Genomic DNA, 19,920 nt, shown 5'->3' with positions numbered 1-19,920 from the left:
GGGCCTATGGTCATCTCCTCAGAGTTTTGGTCACACTGTTGGCTTCTGAACAAGTGTGGTGTGTACAAACATTTGTACAAACTGCTGCGATTTCCCATCTCTAACACATTTGATGAATTTGATTTCTTGTCTTGTATCCTTACTTTTTCTTTTATGAATTGTTAGTTATGGTCATCATTAAGGGCGGCAGTGGCTCAGGCGGTTGAGCAGGTAGTCCAATGATCGAAGGGTCAGTTGTTCGACACTCCTGCTCCCCCCAGCCAACTGTCGTTGTGTCCTTGGGCAAGACACTTCATCATCCTTGCCTCAAGTGCAGCTCCACTGGTGTGAGAATGTGTATGAATGTCCCGGTGATGGTCAGAGGGGCCGTAGGTGCAAACTGGCAGCCACGCCTTTGTCAGTCTGCCCCAGGGCAGCTGTGGCTACATCAGTATAGCTACCATCACCGAGTATGAATGAGGAGTAAATGAATAATGGTTTGAGCGTCTGAAAAAGCGCAGATAAATCCAAACCATTATCACAGTGAGTGGTGTGTGTGAAAGAGACATTGAAGCTACAAAAAAGGCAGAGTTCATGCAAACCTTTATTTTTTCAGTCAAAAATTAAGTTGCAAATGTCAGTAGAAATGAAAGGTGGTTCCTCCAATAGGTTGTGGTGTTTCTGTCTTGGGCAAAACCATGAAGGGTTTTATAGATGTCTTGTTAAAAAAATGGTGTTATTGAAAGACACAAAGAAACTAAATAACAAGTAAAAATAGCTTTTTGCCTGTATGAATCAGTAGCACTGTTGTTCTGGAGTAGGTTTTATGAAAGGTGGTCTTCACATTTTCTTGTTTCCCCATTTGGCCATCCTGTTGTGGATCGGGGTCCGAATGTATCTGCCCGACTTCATGAAGGCAGAAATCCTCTCCAATGACTGAAGCGAAATTTGGAAAATGAAAAATGATGGCATACACTTCGTTTATTACAACCAGAAATAATCATGAATAGTCCAAAAGCCACTTTATTAGGTATTAGGTTGGTATCAGAAGAACTTTTCTCACCTCAAAACGGTCCAGGAAGTCCTTCAAGTTCTTAAAGGCATCGAGGCATGTAGGAAGAAAGATCCTCTGCTGGTCCAACACATCGTACATTATGAAGTCTCCAAAAGTGAGCTGTTGTGAGGAAAATCATGTGACTTTATGATAAAAAACACAAAAGGCTGATGTGCCATACATTATATTCAGTGATTAAAGTATACTTTATACTCTTAATTATCCAGGATATCTTTTATAAGTGTGATAAATATGAAATATCTGAACTCATCTCCAAAGGCATTTTAAAAAAAGAAAATCAGAGTACTTCACACAGTTCTGCTTTGGGAAAACAGACTGATAAGTTTTCACTATCAATGTCAACCTACATTGTTAATTATGTTATCAACATTTTGTTTTCCTGCATACCCTGTCACCAGCAAACCACTTCCTGTTTCCAAGAAAGTCGGAGAACTGCTTCAAAACATCAGGCAGCGTCTTGAGGTACTCTGGCTTCAGGTTTTCCTGATTTTTGGCAAAGTGAGATTGACGTTAGCAAAAATTTAGAGGTGTCAGTCCTTTGAAAGTTAATTGACCTTATACTGACGTAGTCAGTGTAGCACATCCTGATAAAGCTCATTCTGAAGTCCATGACCACGTTCTCCAGGATGTCCAGTCGAATCTTCTCCTCTTCAGTTTCCCCGCCTGTTTGTAAATCAGTGTTTCCTCAATTAAGGTACTGTTTGATGCAAGAAATGTGTTTTAAAAACATTTTAAAGAACAACCTTTTACCACAATACTTACAAAGCTTGTTCTTCCTGGCCAGGTACCTCTGGATGGCATTGCTCTGAACAATCTTTTTGTCGCCATCCACCAAGTAGGGCAACTGTGTTGACATATTAAATCCCATGATTACAAATTAATTTTAAACCTACCTTCCATTAAATTGATTTAAAGATTCTTACGTTGGGGAAGTCCAGTCCAAGTTTGAATTTTACACTAAACCAGCCGCTTTTGTCATAGTTTGGTGCTATTTGAGAAAAAAGAGAGCTTCAGTTTCTGAGATAAAAACATTTGGTTTTTAAAGCACATCTTGTCAGTTGTGTGTTACCTTCTCCACAGACGTACGTCTTTTCCTCATACTTGGCGCCAGTGTACTCCAGCAAAAGGCGGGTGGGGTGGGCGAGCTGCACCGGTTCAGAATAAGACAACAGTTTAGTTACAAGTGAACATGTTAATAGGGCATGCTGATCATTGAGCAGCACTGTACAGTGCAGAGTGCTGCACTCTAAAGGCCCGTACACACCGGGACGAATATTCGCCAGGCGTTATTCACCACCCTTTTTGCCACGTTTTTTGTGTTCACACCCAGGCGATTTTCGCTGACGATGAGCCGAGTGAACATGCAATTTCATTCCCTGACTTTAGATGGCGCTTAATATAAACAGAAATACTCCTGTACACAAGGTGGCGCTGCGCAACTTTACGCTTCTTAAAGTCGCTTTTCACTCAGAAGAAGAGAGCAAGTATTTACGCGCTTGTCAGAATAATACAAAGAAAACATGAATATTTCAAGCACCAGTAGCTCCAACTGGTGGTTGGTTCGGGGATATTTTAGAATGTCCGTGCATGTTCGCTCGGCTCATCGTCAGCGAAAATCGCCTGGGTGTGAACACAAAAAACGTGGCGAAAAACGCTGGCGAATAACGCCTGGCGAATATTCGTCCCGGTGTGTACGGGCTGTGTTCATAGATTTTAGAATCACTGCAGAATAGTTTAAATTGCTTCACAATAAAAAAAAAAAAAAAAATCACAGCTTCCATATTTTTCAGGATATTTATCTCTTGACACAAACCACAGTGACAGACAAAACACTTTCCAGTCTAAAAGAAGCTCTCTGTTTGTGCCTACAATATGAATAAAGATTTTATTTAAATACATTAACTACTTACAAAAGGGAAAAAAAAAGAAATAAATAGGACAGTGGGTTTAGTGTACTTTCCAATTTAATACGGGTTTAATTTGCGGAATGATAGCATATTGCAACATTTCCAGTTTATTGTATTCAAGTCACCATAAAACAAATTGTGCAATAAAATGTAAATACCAACACAGCAATAAAAATAAGCTGTAATTAAGGTGAGGTTGATAGTTCATTCAGGGACAGGCAGATGCTGTTCTGGTAAAATGACAGTTCCTGCTGCAATCACAAAGAAAATAAATAAAATAATAAACAAAAGATGTTAAGGATTTGTTAACTCACCCCGCGAATGTCCCAGTATCCCAGAGTCATGGACATTGTGATTCAGTTGCTGGATCACTTCTGATGGAACTTCTGCAGACAGCGCTGGTGGTTAGTGGAGGAGCGGGGATGATCTGAGCTCTTTTGTAGCCAATGAGAGGGGAGGCGGACGAGGTGGGTGGGAAGAAATCCAGGTCAATCACAGAGATTGGTCGCTTTTCTCTGAGCCTCATTGAATTGTGATATAACATCACATGTTCCTAAAAATTCACAAATCCAGCCAAACAAATCCCACCAACAGAAGAATGTGAGCAAATAAAAACCAGTGTTGTAGTGAAAACTTTATCAAGATCAGGATGCATATCAGGCTTCAAAACTGCAGTCATGAAGAGAATCACTGCTTATTATGAACCTGCTAAGTATCTTATTTATGTTTGATATCTTGGGATAGGTATAACTTTTTTAACACAATGAAAAGTCAGCAAAACGCAGGAAAACAACAATGAAGGCTGTTATCTAGCCATTGGGTAATTATTTGTACATGTAAAATCACATAACTATTTTCTAAATAATTATTTTTTAATTTCACTCTATCTCTAGTTAACCAGAATAGTGCATTGACTTGCTTTACCAGTATTAAAAAACAAACCATAAATACTATTTGTTTCCCCAACGTTTTTTTTAATTGCTATGCTTCGTCTTTTATTAAACTTTCACTTGGATCGACTTTAGTAAAAAAAAAAAATGAGCTTGAGATTTACGCAAAAACAGCTTTTATTTTGTTAAGTAAACAGTAAAAAAGATGGATTAATTTTTCTTGTTTTAAATCTTTTTTTTACTTTAAACTTGTTTAACATCAAACATATGACAATGACAATACGGCTGTAAAAAGTTGCTCCTCATGAAATCTGTTGAAGTCCTTTATGACTGTTATTATTGTTGTACTGTGCCCTTTTTGTAAATCTTGATTACAGTTCTGATAAGATTTTGCTTAATGCATTTTTAATAATAACTTCTTTGTTAAAAAAAAGACTAGAGCCATTTACATTGCGATGTCTATTAATCTTGTAACTAAATGCCCAAATCTAGGAAGACGTTTTTCAAATATTTAGTAATAGGCTCCCCCACTCATGACAATTAGATCATTACAATTTATAACATGAATGATTATGTTTTTTAAGACCGCAATTCTATTTTGATCTTTGGGACTTCACCCTGCCTCATGAAATAAAACCATGATTCTTTAGAAACAGGATTGCTGACATGATTAAAATTTTGCTGTGTCATGATGAAAGAGCACAGTCATCTGAAGGCATGATATAAGTAGATAGGAGCAGCAATAAAGTTTACTGATAAAGCAGACGGTTGTGCAATTAACCAGGTAATGCTACACTGAACTGTTGTTCACCTGTGGAATCAATGAAGGAAAGCAGCGATATAGTCGGTCATAAATGTTAGAACAAATGAGATAACAAATGTTAGTTCAAAGGAACAAAAATATGTTTATAATCTGACCCAAATGGAGATGTTTTATAATAACTCATGACTACCAGACCGACTAAAGACACCAGACAGTTTTTTGCACAGTGACTCAGCTGTTTTAGTTAGACACTTGTACTTATGGTTGGTTTTACGACTTGATAAAACCTTGATTTGAAAAACCCCTTAGTCATTTAGAGATATGATGACTCAGCATTTATACCATTTCAGTTTGGAATGACCACCTTGCTCACCGTTAACAAAAGCATTGAGGCAAATCCTGCAAGTTTACAGACCCACAAGTTAAAGTTTCTTCTCTCAAGGAAAATGTTGGTCACGCGTCATACTAAATCTGAAAAAAGTTAAGAATAAAATGTGACCAAAGCTATTTATCCTTCCATTTTAAAAAACAAAACCCAGTATATGATTTGATAAGACAAATAGTTAGACACAAATTTAATAAAAATCACCAGAATTGGGAGCTTATTCTTGATGCAGATAAAACTAGTATTAAAAGGAAACCCATACATTTTTTTTTTACTTGTTTGATTCAGGCATACAGTGGTGCCTTACTGGTCAAACCAAATTCTGGAAGCCAGGCAGGGTCAGACCATCTGGGACCAGATAAGAGAAGTTACTACAACCACTTTCCAGAGTTTCCACGTGTCAGTCCCTAGTCCGGTATGCGGAAGTTTGAGTCAGGAAGAGCATCTGCTGTAACATTGAATTGTGTTAATTGTGGCATTTGTTTACTGAAGAGAGAAATAAAATGAATTAATGTTTTATCACTCAATGATCATCTGTATACTGCGATGAGGTCTGGGGAAGAGGCTTTAAAACACGGGTTCATGTTGTTAGAAATCTCCAGAAACTAAAGACTGGAAATCTATTAAACGTATTCCTTCTAAAATAATATTGGAATGGAAAAAATAAAAAAATACTGATTAGATTATTTTTTACAAATAGCGCATAAAGAACACACCAACCACTTCCCTCCAAATGCATGATTAGATTTATTTTAAAAAGGAAAAAAATTATTAAAAAAACATTTCTGGATTAAGATGTAGAAGTTAGTTAATTAAAAGATGCATCCATGTGAAAGACGCTGATTTGTGCAACCATCTAACCAAAAAAACTGAAGACACAAATATCCCCCCATTCGGAAAAAAATGTGTCTCGCACACTTGGTAGAACCTTCTGCAGAATTAGTAGGAAATGTTGATGAGCCTTACACTATGTAGCTGTAGGCCCAGGATGAAAATCTCATGATACACCAGGCATCTTTCCTCCATTACTTTAAACGGATTTGACATCATTAAAGCAGTTAGATCCTCTTCCTGTCGCTGTCTTCTTTTCTCTGAACTGGAGGATGCTCAGCTTGATCAAAGTCCATTGTTATACCCTGAGCAGATCACAAGATATTTACTTCTCAACATTTCAGGAATTTGTTACAGAGTAAATATAAATATATTGAATCGGGTAGAATTTGATTAAAACTGAAAAACTTAATTTAGAATTTACAGAGAAACGTCTGGCGCCATAAAAATAAAAAGAACTGAATTGATGTTAATGAATCAAAGTGGGAAGGGAGATGTTGAGATAAACTGATGTCTTTCCCAACCGGAGCAGAATTGCTATTTACTTTGATTCATTTTGTTCCATTTCAGTCTAAATGAGGACTTAAAATCTCAGTTTACAGAAAAAGAAACAATGAAGTCTTTGTATCACTTTATTCGCACTCCTACCATAAATCTCCTCAAGTTCTAGCAACAAGGCTAATTTTTAATTTCACTTTACATTTGATCAATTATTTCCCTTTTTTTTATTTTTTAATGACCTAAAAACAAAAGATGAGAGCACTCAAACAATAAATTGATTTATTGTTTTTTGCCAGACACAAATACACTGTATTTCACAAACAGCACAAGCACATTTTTGGGAGGATTTCTGAGGTTTTAGAACAGCTTCAATTATGAAAAATGAAGAACAGATTCATTTTTTTGTGCACCTACTCAGAACCAAATGCATTATTAATAACAATTTGTGAAAAACAAATGGAAAAGAGTTAAAGTTCAGAATTCCAGCAAGAAGACTGTCCTGAAATAGGAATTATTTGCACAAAAACAGACATTGACATGCCATCATGCAGCCTTAGAGTTTGTGAAATGACTGCAAAAAACACAGAAGTACAGAGGATCAAGATCTTTTGCTAAAGTATAACATGAGGCACTGAGGAGAATATCAAGACATCTCACAAAATATGAGTTTTAGTTTTAATGTAAGCCCTCTTTACTTTTTTGTGATCAAATGTTCAACTATTCATGTGGTGAAACAGCGCTGCTTTTTGTAAAAATTTTAATTTACAGGAAAAAAAAACAAGAGATGCAGCCAGGATGCTAGCAGCATTTCCTCCACTTTTTCCATCATTATGAGTGACAATAAAAACCTTAAACTTTTAAAAAATAAAGTTGTACTTCTAAAAGGTTGGCTTTTCAAAAAAATCTTTGGAAACTAAGGAATAAAAGTGTGTCATTGGTCTTCCCTTTGTCGTCACAGGTCTAATAAAGTTAAACAGTTAAGTTGTAAAGTTACTGGGAATTACTTTTAAATGATCTAAGCTTGGAATGGTCTTCTCGTGGCTTTAGAATTGTGTAAACAAATATAAATTCTTGTGTTTTCAACTACTTTGTGCACAAAGGAATATGGATCTCGCTTGCCCTTGCCCATCATCCACATCTTGTTGAATAAAAGATGGGCGAGTCATCTGTAGCCAGAGAAAAACAGCCCTACTCAATGTCAGTATAGACCATCAGTGTCGGCTCCAAACTGTCAAATCCACTCAAATTCTTTCTCAAAGATAAGTTTACAATGTCACAATCATCTGAAATCGCTGACTTTAAACATCAATGTTGAGATATACTGAGAGAAACTGTTCATCATTACTCACCCATTCACTTCATATTAATTTTGAATTTTAAGCTTAAAAATGGTGATATATGAAAGGAGAATTTGTCATGAATATGTCCAAAATTTAAATATCTGGAACACATTCACATAAAACTACAGTATATGTTGGGATGATTGAAACTTTGAAAAGAAGTGAAGGTGTTTGAACTGTATTTTATCTGCATTTACCCAGTGTAGAGGTACCAAGTTACCAAGATATCTGCATGTGTTGATGCTCATTCTTATGTGAAGGTTTCGTGAAAAACTACGTATCTGCAACACAATGCAAAACCCTTTCTAAGCAAAGAATTGAGAAAGGAAAACAGCTGTAGCTGCATGGATGAGAAAGTGTTTTATGTCCTGGCTGTCTCCACATGGCTGTCGAAGCATCTGAGAAAACACCTACATTTTTATAAAACTAAAACTTTTATGTTTTGAAAACATCTTAGCAAATTTTACTTTAAATATCTGATTCATTCATTTTTGGGAGTATTTTATGTAAGCTAAATACTAAGTCAATGGCATCATTTTAGGCTAATTTACCGAGATAAAGAAGGATGATGCCATTTTTAAGCATTGTCTAGGATGAGTTTTTAAAATCGCAGTTTGCATTTGAGTCCAGCCCTTCCTCATACAACAAACAACAGTTTAACTCAAAATTAGGTGCAAAATAATAAATCCAACGCTTATAAAAAAAAAAAAAAACGTTGTAAAAGATATGTTCCAGCAGGCGTGAAACAAACAAATCATCCTGATCATGTAAAACATGAGCACATTAGAGGAGGCAAACACCCAAAGACACATTTCTAGCTTTTCTCAGTTGCACCTTATATTGTTTTTGTTTGGACTTAAGCACAGGAACATCTGACAGTAATATACTTTTGGTCTCAGACAATGAAATTCTATTAAATTTCCTACAATATCTCCGTGCAGCATTTGAGACACTGCATTGAAGAGGCACTGGCCTGTTGCTGGGAGGCACGTTTGCCTTTTTTTCCAAGACATACTTTTCAGTATGTCAGGTAGATTCTGGTATTTTTATATAAACCATAGGTCTCTACTCAAAATCCAAAAAAAGTCTTGCTGATCCTCAGGGTTCAGCGTTTTTCATTTTGTCAAAGCTTTAACGGCTTTATTTTTGAGCATCTCAGCATGAATTTATATGAATGTGACTTTCAGATATTCATGAACAGCAGTCGGACCAACTGCAAAAATGTTTTAAGGACATAAAGAGCCTTGAAAGAGCATTCATATCATTTTTTTGGGGTCATTTCAATTCAAACTAAAGCTTTGTAGCCACAGTTCCTCAGAAATACACTGTTAGGCTCCTACAATTTTCCAATATTCTGTGAGAAATGTTGGATTTACTTTTGCCTAAGACGCATATCTCAATCAAACAAGCACTTCACCTTTAGAACAGTTCTTTTTAATGTAGGTAATGTAGGTTTAGAGTTAAAATGCACTTTTTCAAAGAAACAAAAAAACAAACATGCATTTAAAGTTTAGAGTAAATTGTCAACATCTAAGCCTTTTGGAGAATGGGAATGAGAATAAGGTGCTTCAAAGTGGTGCTTCAGTCTTTTTTTGAGGAACAATCCACGCTGTGCTTTGTCGACTTAAAATCAATTGAGGCGGAGCTACGAGGGGGCCAAGAGGGTCAGCTGCCTCCCTAGCAAAGAGCTTTAGCCTCCTACTTGTCCCCAATTTTTGAGTCAATATTTAGTATAAATACTGACAAAGATGAAGAAAACATCAATACAAGCTTCTTTGAGCACTGCAAATGCTGGAAAAGGCATTAAATAAATAAAAAAAGTTTGAAAGATTTTTTATCCTTTCATTTGTAACGGCCTTCTGCCTTTCTCCTTTCCCACCTTTCCTAAGTTTTCTGCCCCCCTAAATAAAATGTTCTAGCGTCGCCACTGCTTTAAAGTACTTCCTCAGGTTGTGTGTCGTATTTTTGTGTTTATGTGCAAGCTGTTATATCTGGCAACATGACAACAATTATTTAATGTGTCGTGAACGGAAAAAAAAACGATCAGAAGTTGTATTAAGTGGTTTTCAGTTGCAATTTTGTTGGCTCAGACAACGAGGTCTCTCCCATGATGCAATGGCAACGCTTTCTTCCTCTCCTCTCTTTTTTTTGTGTGCGATTGCTTGTTTGTAGTTTACTGAGTGGCTTGTCGTTTCTACAAAGCCACAGTTGAGAATGAAAACAATATAATTCTTAATCTGCGTTGCTTGGATAAATAAAGGTTGAATGAAAAAAAAAAACCTCCCATTCTGAGGAAAGCTGCCCCCCATAAGTTTCATAAGTCTAGTCATCATAAGTACATTGAAGTGGTCTAAAATAAATTGTTTGTAATTAACTATACTATAATTCTGAATGATTTTTAAAATGATATCAAATTTAAATTTGATACAAATATAGAAATAAATATATTTCCAATATAGTTGACTTTAAAAAATATATCATTTGACATTTTGAATTAATTGGGTTCAGTTGAATCTTCACTCATGAACGAACACCTGCATTTAAATTAAAAAAAAGTCAACATCAGGAAATGTGTTTGTCTTTCTGCTGCACGTTCACTTCTCTGCATGCACTGCCCCCATGCACAGAGTACCCTCCTCCTCAATGGTTTCCAGTTCATCGGTGCGAATGGCCTGCGTGATTAAATTCAACTCCTCACACAAAGTCTCGTAGCGGTACGCCACACGGATGTCGGGAACATTGGTGCGTCTGATGTCATTGCTCTCCTGGCCTTCCTTGAAGTAATTTGGGCCAAGCCAGTAGCTTTTTGCCTGCTCCACAGAAATGTTACATAGGAATTAAAAAGGTGAGTATTTAGCAATTGTGCACACTTGTTTGCCTTTTTTTTTGTACAACAAAGATGGCTGATACCTTGTGAGAGAATCCACTCATCAACACGCTGTTTCTGGCCAGCTCACACATGTCACAGGAGCTCAGCTTCCACACCTGGGCAGCAATGCTGTACTCTTCCATCAACGGCTCCTTCGACACAGAAACAATGAAATAAGCTGAATTAATGTATATGTTAGAAATGATGCACTTACATCATATTCAATCACAAGGGTGTGTTTCAGCCAAACACAACTTTAATAAATTAAAGTTATGTTCAGCTGAAACACAACTTAACTTAACTTTAATTTATTAACTGAACTGCCAGCTAGTATTAGAAATGACTGTGACGTTTTTAGCCACAATAATAAAAAAAAACCTGTGTCGTTTTCTAGGACATAGTTTCTGCAGAGCAGCAGGAGTTCATTAGAAATTTGCCTCTGAGTTGTGGGTGGGACTGTTTGCATGGAGTAAGCTCACCCCTTTACCATCATCCATCTGTTCATGTGCTCTCCTGCCAACTCACAGCCCCGAGCTAACATTAGCAGGTGCAACAGAAATGGCGAGCAGTGTTGGAGCTATCCAGCCGCACAGTCATGGGTCAGATGTCAGCTCAGACGAGGAAAACAAAGACGCACCAGTACATGGATCTATTTGTCTAGAAGTGGATGCATTGGAATGGAGCAGAGCAGGGAATTTGTGGCTTGTAGTAGCTTCTACGTCAGACAAACCAGCTTTTTCAAACTGCATTTTTTCGTCTGCTCCTGATTCAAAACACTAAAGAAATACTCAGAAATGCAGATTAAAGATTAATTTTTTTATATGTGTCCATCACGAGAAAAATGCCACGAGAACATGTTAAAACCATTTTCTTTGGAGGGGGTCTTTAAATAAGGAAAGCGTTTTCAAGCCTCTTCCTAACAGAATAAAACAAAACAAAGCAAACCAGGAAAAATTATGTGATGTCTTTGGTTTGTGTTGACTGCATTAATTCATCTTATTTGTTCTTTTTTTAATTTTTTTTTATTTTGAGCTTTTTTGAGACTTATTGAAAGAAATTGCATAATTTTTTTTGTTAGCTTTCGCTCCAGATTCTTGATTAATTTAAGTGGAAAAGTGTGAAGTGAATTTGTGAGAAACTGTTTTGACATTTAAAAGAAAACTTGGGGTCAATCTGCTTGAAATGTGTTTGGCTGACCTTGGTAAAGTGGAACTGCAGAGGATCATCTGTAGACAGAGAGACTATCAGCCCCCTGGACAGGTACTCTGGGAGGGGATTGCGATGGTAGCTGAGAAACAGGCTGTTATTGCTGAGAGGAGACATGGCGATGCCAATCTGAGCCAAGTAATACAGATACTGCAACACAGGAGCCTGGAGCATTAGAGAAGAACAACCAGGGAACAGAGGGATTTCACACGAGCATTAAACAAAAGGACAGGATAAAAGCAAAACAACGTCTTTGAGAACAAACACTAAAACTGCGTGAGTGTGCGAGACTCTGGCCACACACCTTCCTGAGCAGCAGCCCATGGGAGATGTTCTCTGACAGCATGAAACCAGACACCAGGTGATGGATGGGCCCCGCTTCCCCACAGTGAGGACGGAGGGCAAGCGTGTGAAAGCCCCGCTGCCTGGACAGAAAAACAGAATATGGCTGCAGGTTTGTCTCTAAGCTAAATCATGAGCTGAGGTTACCTTCCACTGAAACAAATAGGAGGTTTTTAGTTTTACAGTCTTTAAAATATGAATAGTTATTTTATTTTTTTAATTTACAGGAATAACTGAAAGTAAAACAGCTAGACAAAGTAAAGTAAAAGTTATATAAGTATAAGTAAAAGTTATATTGTAGTGTGATTAAAGTAAAGTTACAAAATTTTAATAGAAAAATGTTTTTTTTATTATATCACGAAAGCACACATTGGCTTTTAAAAATGGACATCTTCTAGCTAATATTTGCTAAGTTTTTACTATTTCTACATGGTAGAAATGTGTTTCATATATTTTGTGTTTTCCTTTTCTTTTTTGCTATTGCTACACCATGCTGAATGTGTGCAGTTCACTAGTGTTTGATTGATGCTTCTGGTATTTGGTTCTATTGTGTTTGTACAGATACTGAGGACGGCTGACAGATTTTCAACCTTTAAGTCACTATTTGATTGGTTAGACCTGATCACAATAATCAGGTCTGTGTGTGACCTTGTTGGGATGAATGTTGTGTTTTCTCATGCTTCATCTTTCTTCACAGATGGAGCAAAACAAATGACATTTGACATGGCTTTTATTTTTATTTTCAGTCTAAATTTGCAGTCTTGACTACAGGGAAAAAACCACAATAGTCACCTAGAAGTATAATTGTTTCTGTATATCAAATGAATTCTTTGGTTTGATCTTGCCTTTCATAGAAGTCAAAAGTTGTGTCTTTAATAGAGGACTTTTTCTTGGTATTTTTATGTGATAAATAGTTGGTTGATTGTTGGTACTGCACCTTAAAGAAAGCACTTTTTCTCAACATATTTGTTGTAGCAACACAAAGCAGAGGGAAGTTGTGTTTACTGATAACAAACTTTTATTTGTAAGACACTGAGAGGGCCAGTTCTGTGAGTTTTACAGCCTGATCAGTGGGTAGTCAACGTTTTGATTTGAATGTAGTGTTTATTACAGTATGACCTTCTGCCCCCAGTCTGATGGCACAGACCATAAAATAACTCACAAGTCAAGAGTTCACTAGATTATAAAGATCAAAACTCTAGCAGATTTATTGTTTAACTCATGTGTAGTAAACGTACCTGCGTAGGTGATTCAGCACAGTCATGTTTGCATACATGTAGTAGAGGTAGTAGGAATAGGGTGGGTTGTCTTCCTCTGTCCAGTTGGCAGGTAGTGGACTGTCCAGGTTGAAGATATGCTGCTCTGGCTTTGATTCATCATCCACGCTGTCCAGACCAACAACCTGCATGCAGGACAGAAGCAAAACCCACAAAAACCTCTGATAACAGACAGCCCCAACAGCTAAATCGTCTGCACAGTCATAATGTAATACGTGTTGAAGGAAGAGGTGGAGCTCTGGGTGGCTGCTGGGGTTGACTGTGACTTCAAACAGGGGCTTGAAGATATTTTCCAGCATCTCCTGGAAGTTGGACAGTTGTTTCTTCGTGTGGTAGACATCACTTTGAAAAAAGTGAAAGTGATTCAGTCAATCAAGGGGACGCTCAAAGTTAGTCAATATCAGAAGAGAAATCACTGACATCTCAGAAGGAATATTTTGTCTGATAGTTTGAGATTTAAAAGTAATCTTTATATTATTTGGCTTTTTTGGGTCCTTTCACCCCTGATTTTGAACTCACAAAAGTCTTGGCACTTGCACAAGCCAGCGCACGTTGTCTGAGTAAACTCCATGTTTGACGGCCCACTCGGCCAGTTTGTCCCACTCGTCTCCAGAGCGCCCGTAGATGGACAACCTGAGCTCTACATTCTGGTACTTACTCTCCTCCAGGTCAGCCATCACTTCCTGAGAAGAAATAACAGAAAAATTTCACAAGAGGGCACCAGCGGGTTGTTTAAAAATGTGTCAAAAGCAGCGTATTGACACCTTTACGATGTGACCAAAATATTTCCCTTCGATGCAGTTGTCAGTTTTAATGAAGATCTCTCTCAGGATGGACTCGCCGATGGGGTTGTACTTGGAATTGAACTTGTCAAATCTATGAAAAGTGTTACGGTCCTGCAAAACAAAGACACAGTCAAGTCTGACTTTATGTTTGTATCTGGACACTCATTACAATCAGGTTGGAGAGTGTTACTCACTGCATGCATGTCCAGTGTGTCAACGCTCAGGTCGAAGGCCGTCAGGTTCATGCTCTCAAACACCTCCATGAGAGTCTGCCCTTTGCCCTTCTCCATGTGCACAATATCTTTGGGATACTTCTTCATGGCTCTTTTGATAAAACGTAGAAGATGCTTCTGATTCATGCATGATGAAGCATGAATATGAGTGTCAACCTATGAAGGAACGCAGACCAGAGAATGAGCATCAGTTACTGAACGATTAATAACGATAAATATGGGTAGTTTACAAGCGGCTCTCAAGTTCACCTTACGAATATTGTAAAAATCTCGGTGTGGCACTTTCTTTTGGGCTGCCAGCTCTTTCATTTCATTCAGAAGAATATGCATCTGGAACTTAGAGCTGAGATATTGCAGGCGACGATAACAGAAGGACTTTCTGTTGGAAAGAAACCAAAAAAAGTACATGAGAACTTCAGCTTTCAATAGTTTTCTAAAGCCAACACAATGAATTTCTTTTATGAGTCTAAACCAAACATCAGTAAAAGGAGGTCTTACACAGGTCCGTTGATAATCAGCGCCATCATGACATTCATGTCACCAATGTACTCTTGCAGGTCTGGATATGGAAGGTCCAATTCTGTGCTCCTGTGTGGAACAATGAACTCTTATCTTCTATCCTTTCTTCCCACAAAAAGTGTGAACTGACTCAAATCACACATGCATGTGCCAGCAGTTCTATCACTACAATCTCACTTTTCCATGAAGTTCCTCTTGGTGTACACGTGCATAACGCCGTTCACCATCTTGCAGCCGTAGCCCAAATCCGGGGGCATGCTGGCAGGGTTCATGTTGTCGTAGGGGTGCGTTTTAGAAACAGGCGGGTGCACGGTAGCATCTGTTCAAGAAGCAGAATTTTGAACTGTGTCATGGACACATAAGTACAAGCACACTTGTAGAGTATCTCTTCAACAGCCTGCTCAGGGGTGTATGGCAGATTGTGGGTTATGAAAAGAGTGGGTGTGCTGGCGTAAGTTGTATTGAAAGAATATCATGCTCTGGATCCAGATTTCAGCCGGATGTCAGATTTGGACTTTTTCAAACTTTTGACTGCAGCAGCTCCTGTTACCTCATATGACTCCTTTCAACTTCCAGTGTCCTCAAAGTTTCATTGCAGCAACACTTTGAGGTGAAAACAAGTATTGATTTTCCTACCAGAGTTCACAAACAAGCTCCCTCTGTCCGCCCACAAACTGTTTGCCTAATTTAAGCACAGCAGGCTTACTGTTTCTCTGTGAAAATATAAATGTTCACCAACGTGCACACAATGTTTTGGAAGTATAACGTTTTCTCCACGAAAAGATTTCATGAAGGAAGGGGGACTTAAATGCATGTCTAAGATGATTTGCTAAATCTGAAACAAAGATTTAACAGCTACTTGAAGAAATTCAGCCACAGATACAAAGTGATCTTCTAATTATGATGATGTCCTTTTCAGCCAAAATCAAAGATCCTGTGTCTTTTTCGAGGACATAGTTTCTGCAGAGCGGCAGTAGTTCATTAGAATTTCGCCTTTGCGCTGTGGGTGGGAGCAACATCGTCCTGCTTTCCCTTTCTTCTTTTTCTTGCTAAGAGCTCTCTGTTACCCACTCTCCTGCTAGCTTACAGCCCCTCACATACCCGACCTAATATTACTGGTGCAACAATAGTGTAGCTATCCAGTCGTACAGTTTTGAGCCAGATGGCAGCTCAGGCAAGAAAAACAAAGGCGTACATAAATGTATTTGCGTACAAGTAGATGCATCAGGATGGAGAGGTGCAGTGGCCCATCCAGAGTATTTTCTATGTCACAAATAAGATCTTTTTAATAAAAAGTCTGTTCCTGATTCACAATGATTTGAATAAATACATACTCAGAAGTGCAATCTTGAGCTTAATTTTCTTAATACATGTCCTGCATCATCAGAAAAATACCACAAAAACACAATTTCCACAACCCCCAGTTTAAAACCTTTCTTTTTCGCCTGCAGTTCTTCAGTTTTCGATATTTTGACGCAATTTTGCAGTCACATATAGGGAAACCGCATGGAACTGATTTATACTGCGACCCTGAATAAATATAATCTTCTATGAATTTCCTGTTTTTAATATCTCGCAACCTGAGATCTACAGGACTTTGGTCCATCCTCAGTATTGGTGGATGTTGTGCCTTTTACCACACTTTCATTCATTCATTCATCTTCTTGACCGTTTTTCCCTTTCGGGGTCACGGGGTTGCCGGAGCCTATCCCGGCCACTTGGGCGTAGGCAAGGGATACCCTGGACTGGTCGCCAGTCTGTCGCAGGGTTTTACCACACTTGCTAAAACTAAAGGCTTCTTAGGGAAGCATTGAGGGAACAAACGTAGACATTAGCAGACATACTTGCAGTGACTGTTGTCTCGGGAATCTCTTCCTCATAGGCATCGAAGTCCAGAGGTCTTTCGCTCAGCTCTTGCAGGCAACGAACGGTGGTTCTGCAGAACGCCTGGAGCGACAGACCCATGTACTTCTGTCTGATGAACAAAGCTTTCACCACACATTTGGCCGCATCCAACAAATCTGTGAACGGAACCTGAGAAACCAACAGAAGAATTAAATAAAGTGATTCAAAAACACGTGAAAAAAAAAGCTGTTTTGTCTTACCCCACATTTTTCCTCTCCAGAAATGGTGACCCTCTGATATTCTCCCTCCTGAGTCAGATCTCGTTCCAGCTGGTCAGAGGCCTGACTCTGCTCTTTCATATATCTAATGAAAAGTCAACAAGCACACTCTGAAATAGAAATTAAATCAAGTTTATGTGAAACGAGACTAATTGAGACTCACTCAAGATCTGTGGCACTGTCAGTTTTCATGAACTCCTGTTTAGCTCGCAGGAGAATGTCAGGTTCAAACCTGGAGACAGAGAGGATCACATCCGCTTGATACCCTCATTCCTGAGTCTGGTAGTGATCTCAGTCACCTGTGTTGCTGCATCAGTCATCTGCCTCTGCTTTCTGGCACTTACTTGATATCCTGACTGATCTGCCGCTCCAGACGGTGACGTTTCTCCTCCAGCTGCTCGATGGGACTGTCCTCAGGAAACTCATAAGGAGCGCTCCTCATTTCGCTGTCTGTCAGGCTGCGGGAGAACAGCTCCTAAAAACAGACATCCATGACTAAGAGTATGGAGCCACAGATGAATAAAACACACATTTCTCAAGAACAAAAAATACAGTGACTGAGCTCTGACCTCAGCAATCTCCTTGTATTTCCCGTCCATGGATGTGCGCAGGTCAATGGATTGTTTCAAGGCGACAGGGATCCCAGGCAAGGAATGCTGGGAAGTGAGGAGACGGCGAGGACCACGGAGATCAACGGCTGAGGAGAAACAACAAAAGGAACGAAACATGTAAATACCATGAAGAGCATGGAGATCAACCAAGAATCTATGAGCCAGTCGGATCATAATTCATCTTTCACCCTGATGTTCCTCAATATTTAGAAAATATTTGTTTTCAGTGAGTCAGACAATGAACTCAGCTTTTTAAGGCAGCAATAATGTTCAGCTCTACAGCAGTTTGCAGCTCAGAAGCCTATTGATTGCATTGCAGGTTTTTGTTCACCCGCATAAGTGGTTTAGTCAGCAGCTGGACTTTTAAAGCCTCTTGCAAGTTACTTTCTAAAGTCTGTATAAATTTGCTCATTCAGTTTTCCTGGATTTTTTTCCAACATTTCCACACATGCATGTTGGATTTATGTGTAACAAACTGTGACAAACTGCTGTCCAGAGTTAGCAACACTTAAGGCTCAGAGTCAGTGGATGCATTCAGCAGCAACCAGGGAGGAACAAGGCAAATAACCAAATGTGTATCATTCTGTAGTTTTTTGGGGTTAGACATGCAGATGAACCGTAAATTTGATCGGTAATAAAAACGGTGCTCTCTTATAATAAACGATAACTTTCAGGGAATTCTAATGATTGGTTGTTGTGCATTGACTGATCAAGGACAGTTTCCATAGAAAGGCCAACACGTTCGATACACTTATTTAGAGAATTTCAACAAGTAAAAGCTTAAATGAAGCCAAAACAACTTTAAGACATATGGAAAATATTCTGCTTTGAAAAGAATCAAATGTAGTCTAGCAGCCAAAAGAAAGACATTCATCCTGTGTTCAAGTATCGTTCTGCTTTCAGCTTTGTTGAGTGACTGTGCTGAAGCATTTTTCTCTCACTGTGGATTTTCCTGGAGAAGTGGAGGTCAACACATTTTGTTGCCACTTCAACTCTATGCTTTTTATTTTAGTGCAAGAACTGTTCCACTGAAATACCAGCTCAGTTTTTTGCACAGTATCAGTCCAAGCACTGTCCACTTGAGGAAAAAGACATTTAGAAAAACCGAAATGACCTACAAAGAAAAAACACATCAGTAAAGGCACATTACACCACCATGTGTCGTAAAGTTCATCAATATGAATGAAGCTGAGTTTGTGATAACATATTTGTGAATAAACATTTTGTCATAATGGAGTATTTTTGCTTGAAAATATTCCACATATAGTGTTTATGTTTGTTTAGCTGCATACATGTGCTGCAAATATTTAAAAATATAAACCAAATTATAAGATACATCAGGAAATGAGAAGCTGGGAGGTTTTCATAGAAAATCTTTTTAAATTACATGTTTTTTTTCCTCATTGAAGTTTATATAAACTAAAGGGTAAATATTAAGTTTAATAATGTCATATTGTTATTAATTGAAAAGCGTATCTTTTATTGACTGGTTTTGTTAATAGAATTAGAAGCAGTCATTCAATTCCTAAGAAAAGAAACGAAAATTAAAAACAATAACTGTCAAAAGTGACTAGATATGAGTATCACACACTAATCAATGCAAAAATAGAAATGCATTTAGTGTCAAGACAGAGATACCACAAACAATGTCCTTTTCACTGCAGTTTCCCCCCTGATATGTTTTTATATAGATGTCTTTTTCCTTGAAACGTTGCACCTCCTCTAAAATATTCATCACCCCGCTAAATATTTTATCTTGCGCAGACTAGAATATCTGTGTCTTCAGGATTTATAGACCACAGCCAGAGAAGGTCAGAGAAGAGGCTCCGATGATGCCCAAAGTCTGAACTGTTTAGCTAAGCCTGTCTGAGTGTGTGGACTCAGAACCGCAGCAAAGTAAGCGGTTGACAAAGCTCCTCATTCTAATGCAGTCGGGACTGCAGACTAAATGTTTCCAAGAAGAAAAGAGATGGTAAAAAAAAATGTCCCTACACACAAAACGATGGTTCTTACATAATTCAAATGACACATCACACTTGATGCACCATTAACACAGGAGGATTGTAGTGTTACAACAGTTACCAGACCAAGCTGCTCAAAGGTTAAATTATTCTGCATGCTGATAGACAATAATTCTGTTTTTTGGTAATATCTGCATAAACTATAAAAGTTAGAAAAACAGCAGACAGAAAAAAGTATAAGCAAACTCCTTTAACGACTGTATTCTGTTGTGGATAAGGAAGTGTGGCAGGAATCCCAGGTCCTACAAAAGTATTTGTTAAAA

At 38.2% G+C, this 19,920-nt stretch overlaps 2 protein-coding genes across 11 annotated transcripts in view; both read right to left on the bottom strand.

The window, feature by feature from the left end:
- Positions 1 to 565: 565 nt before the first annotated feature.
- Positions 566 to 3,435, bottom strand: LOC101157858 (glutathione S-transferase Mu 5). The gene is made up of 8 exons (XM_004070400.4): positions 3,276 to 3,435; positions 2,124 to 2,199; positions 1,978 to 2,042; positions 1,817 to 1,898; positions 1,620 to 1,717; positions 1,442 to 1,537; positions 1,043 to 1,153; positions 566 to 915 (listed from the first exon to the last, which is right to left on the bottom strand). Exons 1-8 carry the CDS (start codon positions 3,309 to 3,311, stop codon positions 820 to 822), a joined length of 660 nt encoding a protein of 219 aa, XP_004070448.1. The 5' UTR covers positions 3,312 to 3,435; the 3' UTR covers positions 566 to 819.
- A 3,161-nt stretch (positions 3,436 to 6,596) lies between these two features.
- The window catches only part of ampd2b (adenosine monophosphate deaminase 2b), a 28,406-nt gene continuing 15,082 nt past the window's right edge, over positions 6,597 to 19,920 (bottom strand). For 5 of the 10 annotated variants that reach the window (XM_011477008.4, XM_023956551.2, XM_020704592.3 and 2 more), the window contains 17 exons: positions 17,595 to 17,722; positions 17,370 to 17,500; positions 17,189 to 17,257; positions 17,008 to 17,110; positions 16,747 to 16,936; positions 15,080 to 15,221; positions 14,882 to 14,971; positions 14,633 to 14,762; positions 14,345 to 14,539; positions 14,130 to 14,261; positions 13,885 to 14,048; positions 13,581 to 13,707; positions 13,327 to 13,490; positions 12,051 to 12,171; positions 11,738 to 11,911; positions 10,582 to 10,692; positions 9,084 to 10,484 (listed from right to left, as the gene is read on the bottom strand). In XM_011477008.4, coding sequence (XP_011475310.1) covers positions 10,266 to 10,484; positions 10,582 to 10,692; positions 11,738 to 11,911; positions 12,051 to 12,171; positions 13,327 to 13,490; positions 13,581 to 13,707; positions 13,885 to 14,048; positions 14,130 to 14,261; positions 14,345 to 14,539; positions 14,633 to 14,762; positions 14,882 to 14,971; positions 15,080 to 15,221; positions 16,747 to 16,936; positions 17,008 to 17,110; positions 17,189 to 17,257; positions 17,370 to 17,500; positions 17,595 to 17,722 — 2,390 coding nt within the window. In that variant the 3' untranslated portion in view covers positions 9,084 to 10,265. Of the gene's footprint in view, positions 10,485 to 10,581; positions 10,693 to 11,737; positions 11,912 to 12,050; positions 12,172 to 13,326; positions 13,491 to 13,580; positions 13,708 to 13,884; positions 14,049 to 14,129; positions 14,262 to 14,344; positions 14,540 to 14,632; positions 14,763 to 14,881; positions 14,972 to 15,079; positions 15,222 to 16,746; positions 16,937 to 17,007; positions 17,111 to 17,188; positions 17,258 to 17,369; positions 17,521 to 17,594; positions 17,723 to 19,920 lie in introns of those variants that run through there. The other 5 variants (XM_011477009.4, XM_078950714.1, XM_078950715.1 and 2 more) reach the window with 2 other exon arrangements.

Source organism: Oryzias latipes, chromosome 7 (assembly GCF_053564925.1).
Source record: "Oryzias latipes strain Hd-rR chromosome 7, Olatipes_Hd-rR_3.1".
NCBI classification, from domain to species: Eukaryota; Metazoa; Chordata; class Actinopteri; order Beloniformes; family Adrianichthyidae; genus Oryzias; species Oryzias latipes.
The sequence above is the reverse complement of the archived record's forward strand: the minus strand, read 5'-3'. Positions and strand labels throughout refer to the sequence as shown.

Excerpts from the sequence above, each read along its gene's own strand:
- LOC101157858 (XM_004070400.4), bottom strand. The coding sequence starts at position 3,311 with ATGTCCATGACTCTGGGATACTGGGACATTCGCGGG. Across the intron at positions 2,200-3,275 it reads GATACTGGGACATTCGCGGG|CTCGCCCACCCCACCCGCCT; the intron begins GTGAGTTAACAA and ends GAACCGGTGCAG. Across the intron at positions 1,718-1,816 it reads GGCCAGGAAGAACAAGCTTT|GCGGGGAAACTGAAGAGGAG; the intron begins GTAAGTATTGTG and ends ATTTACAAACAG.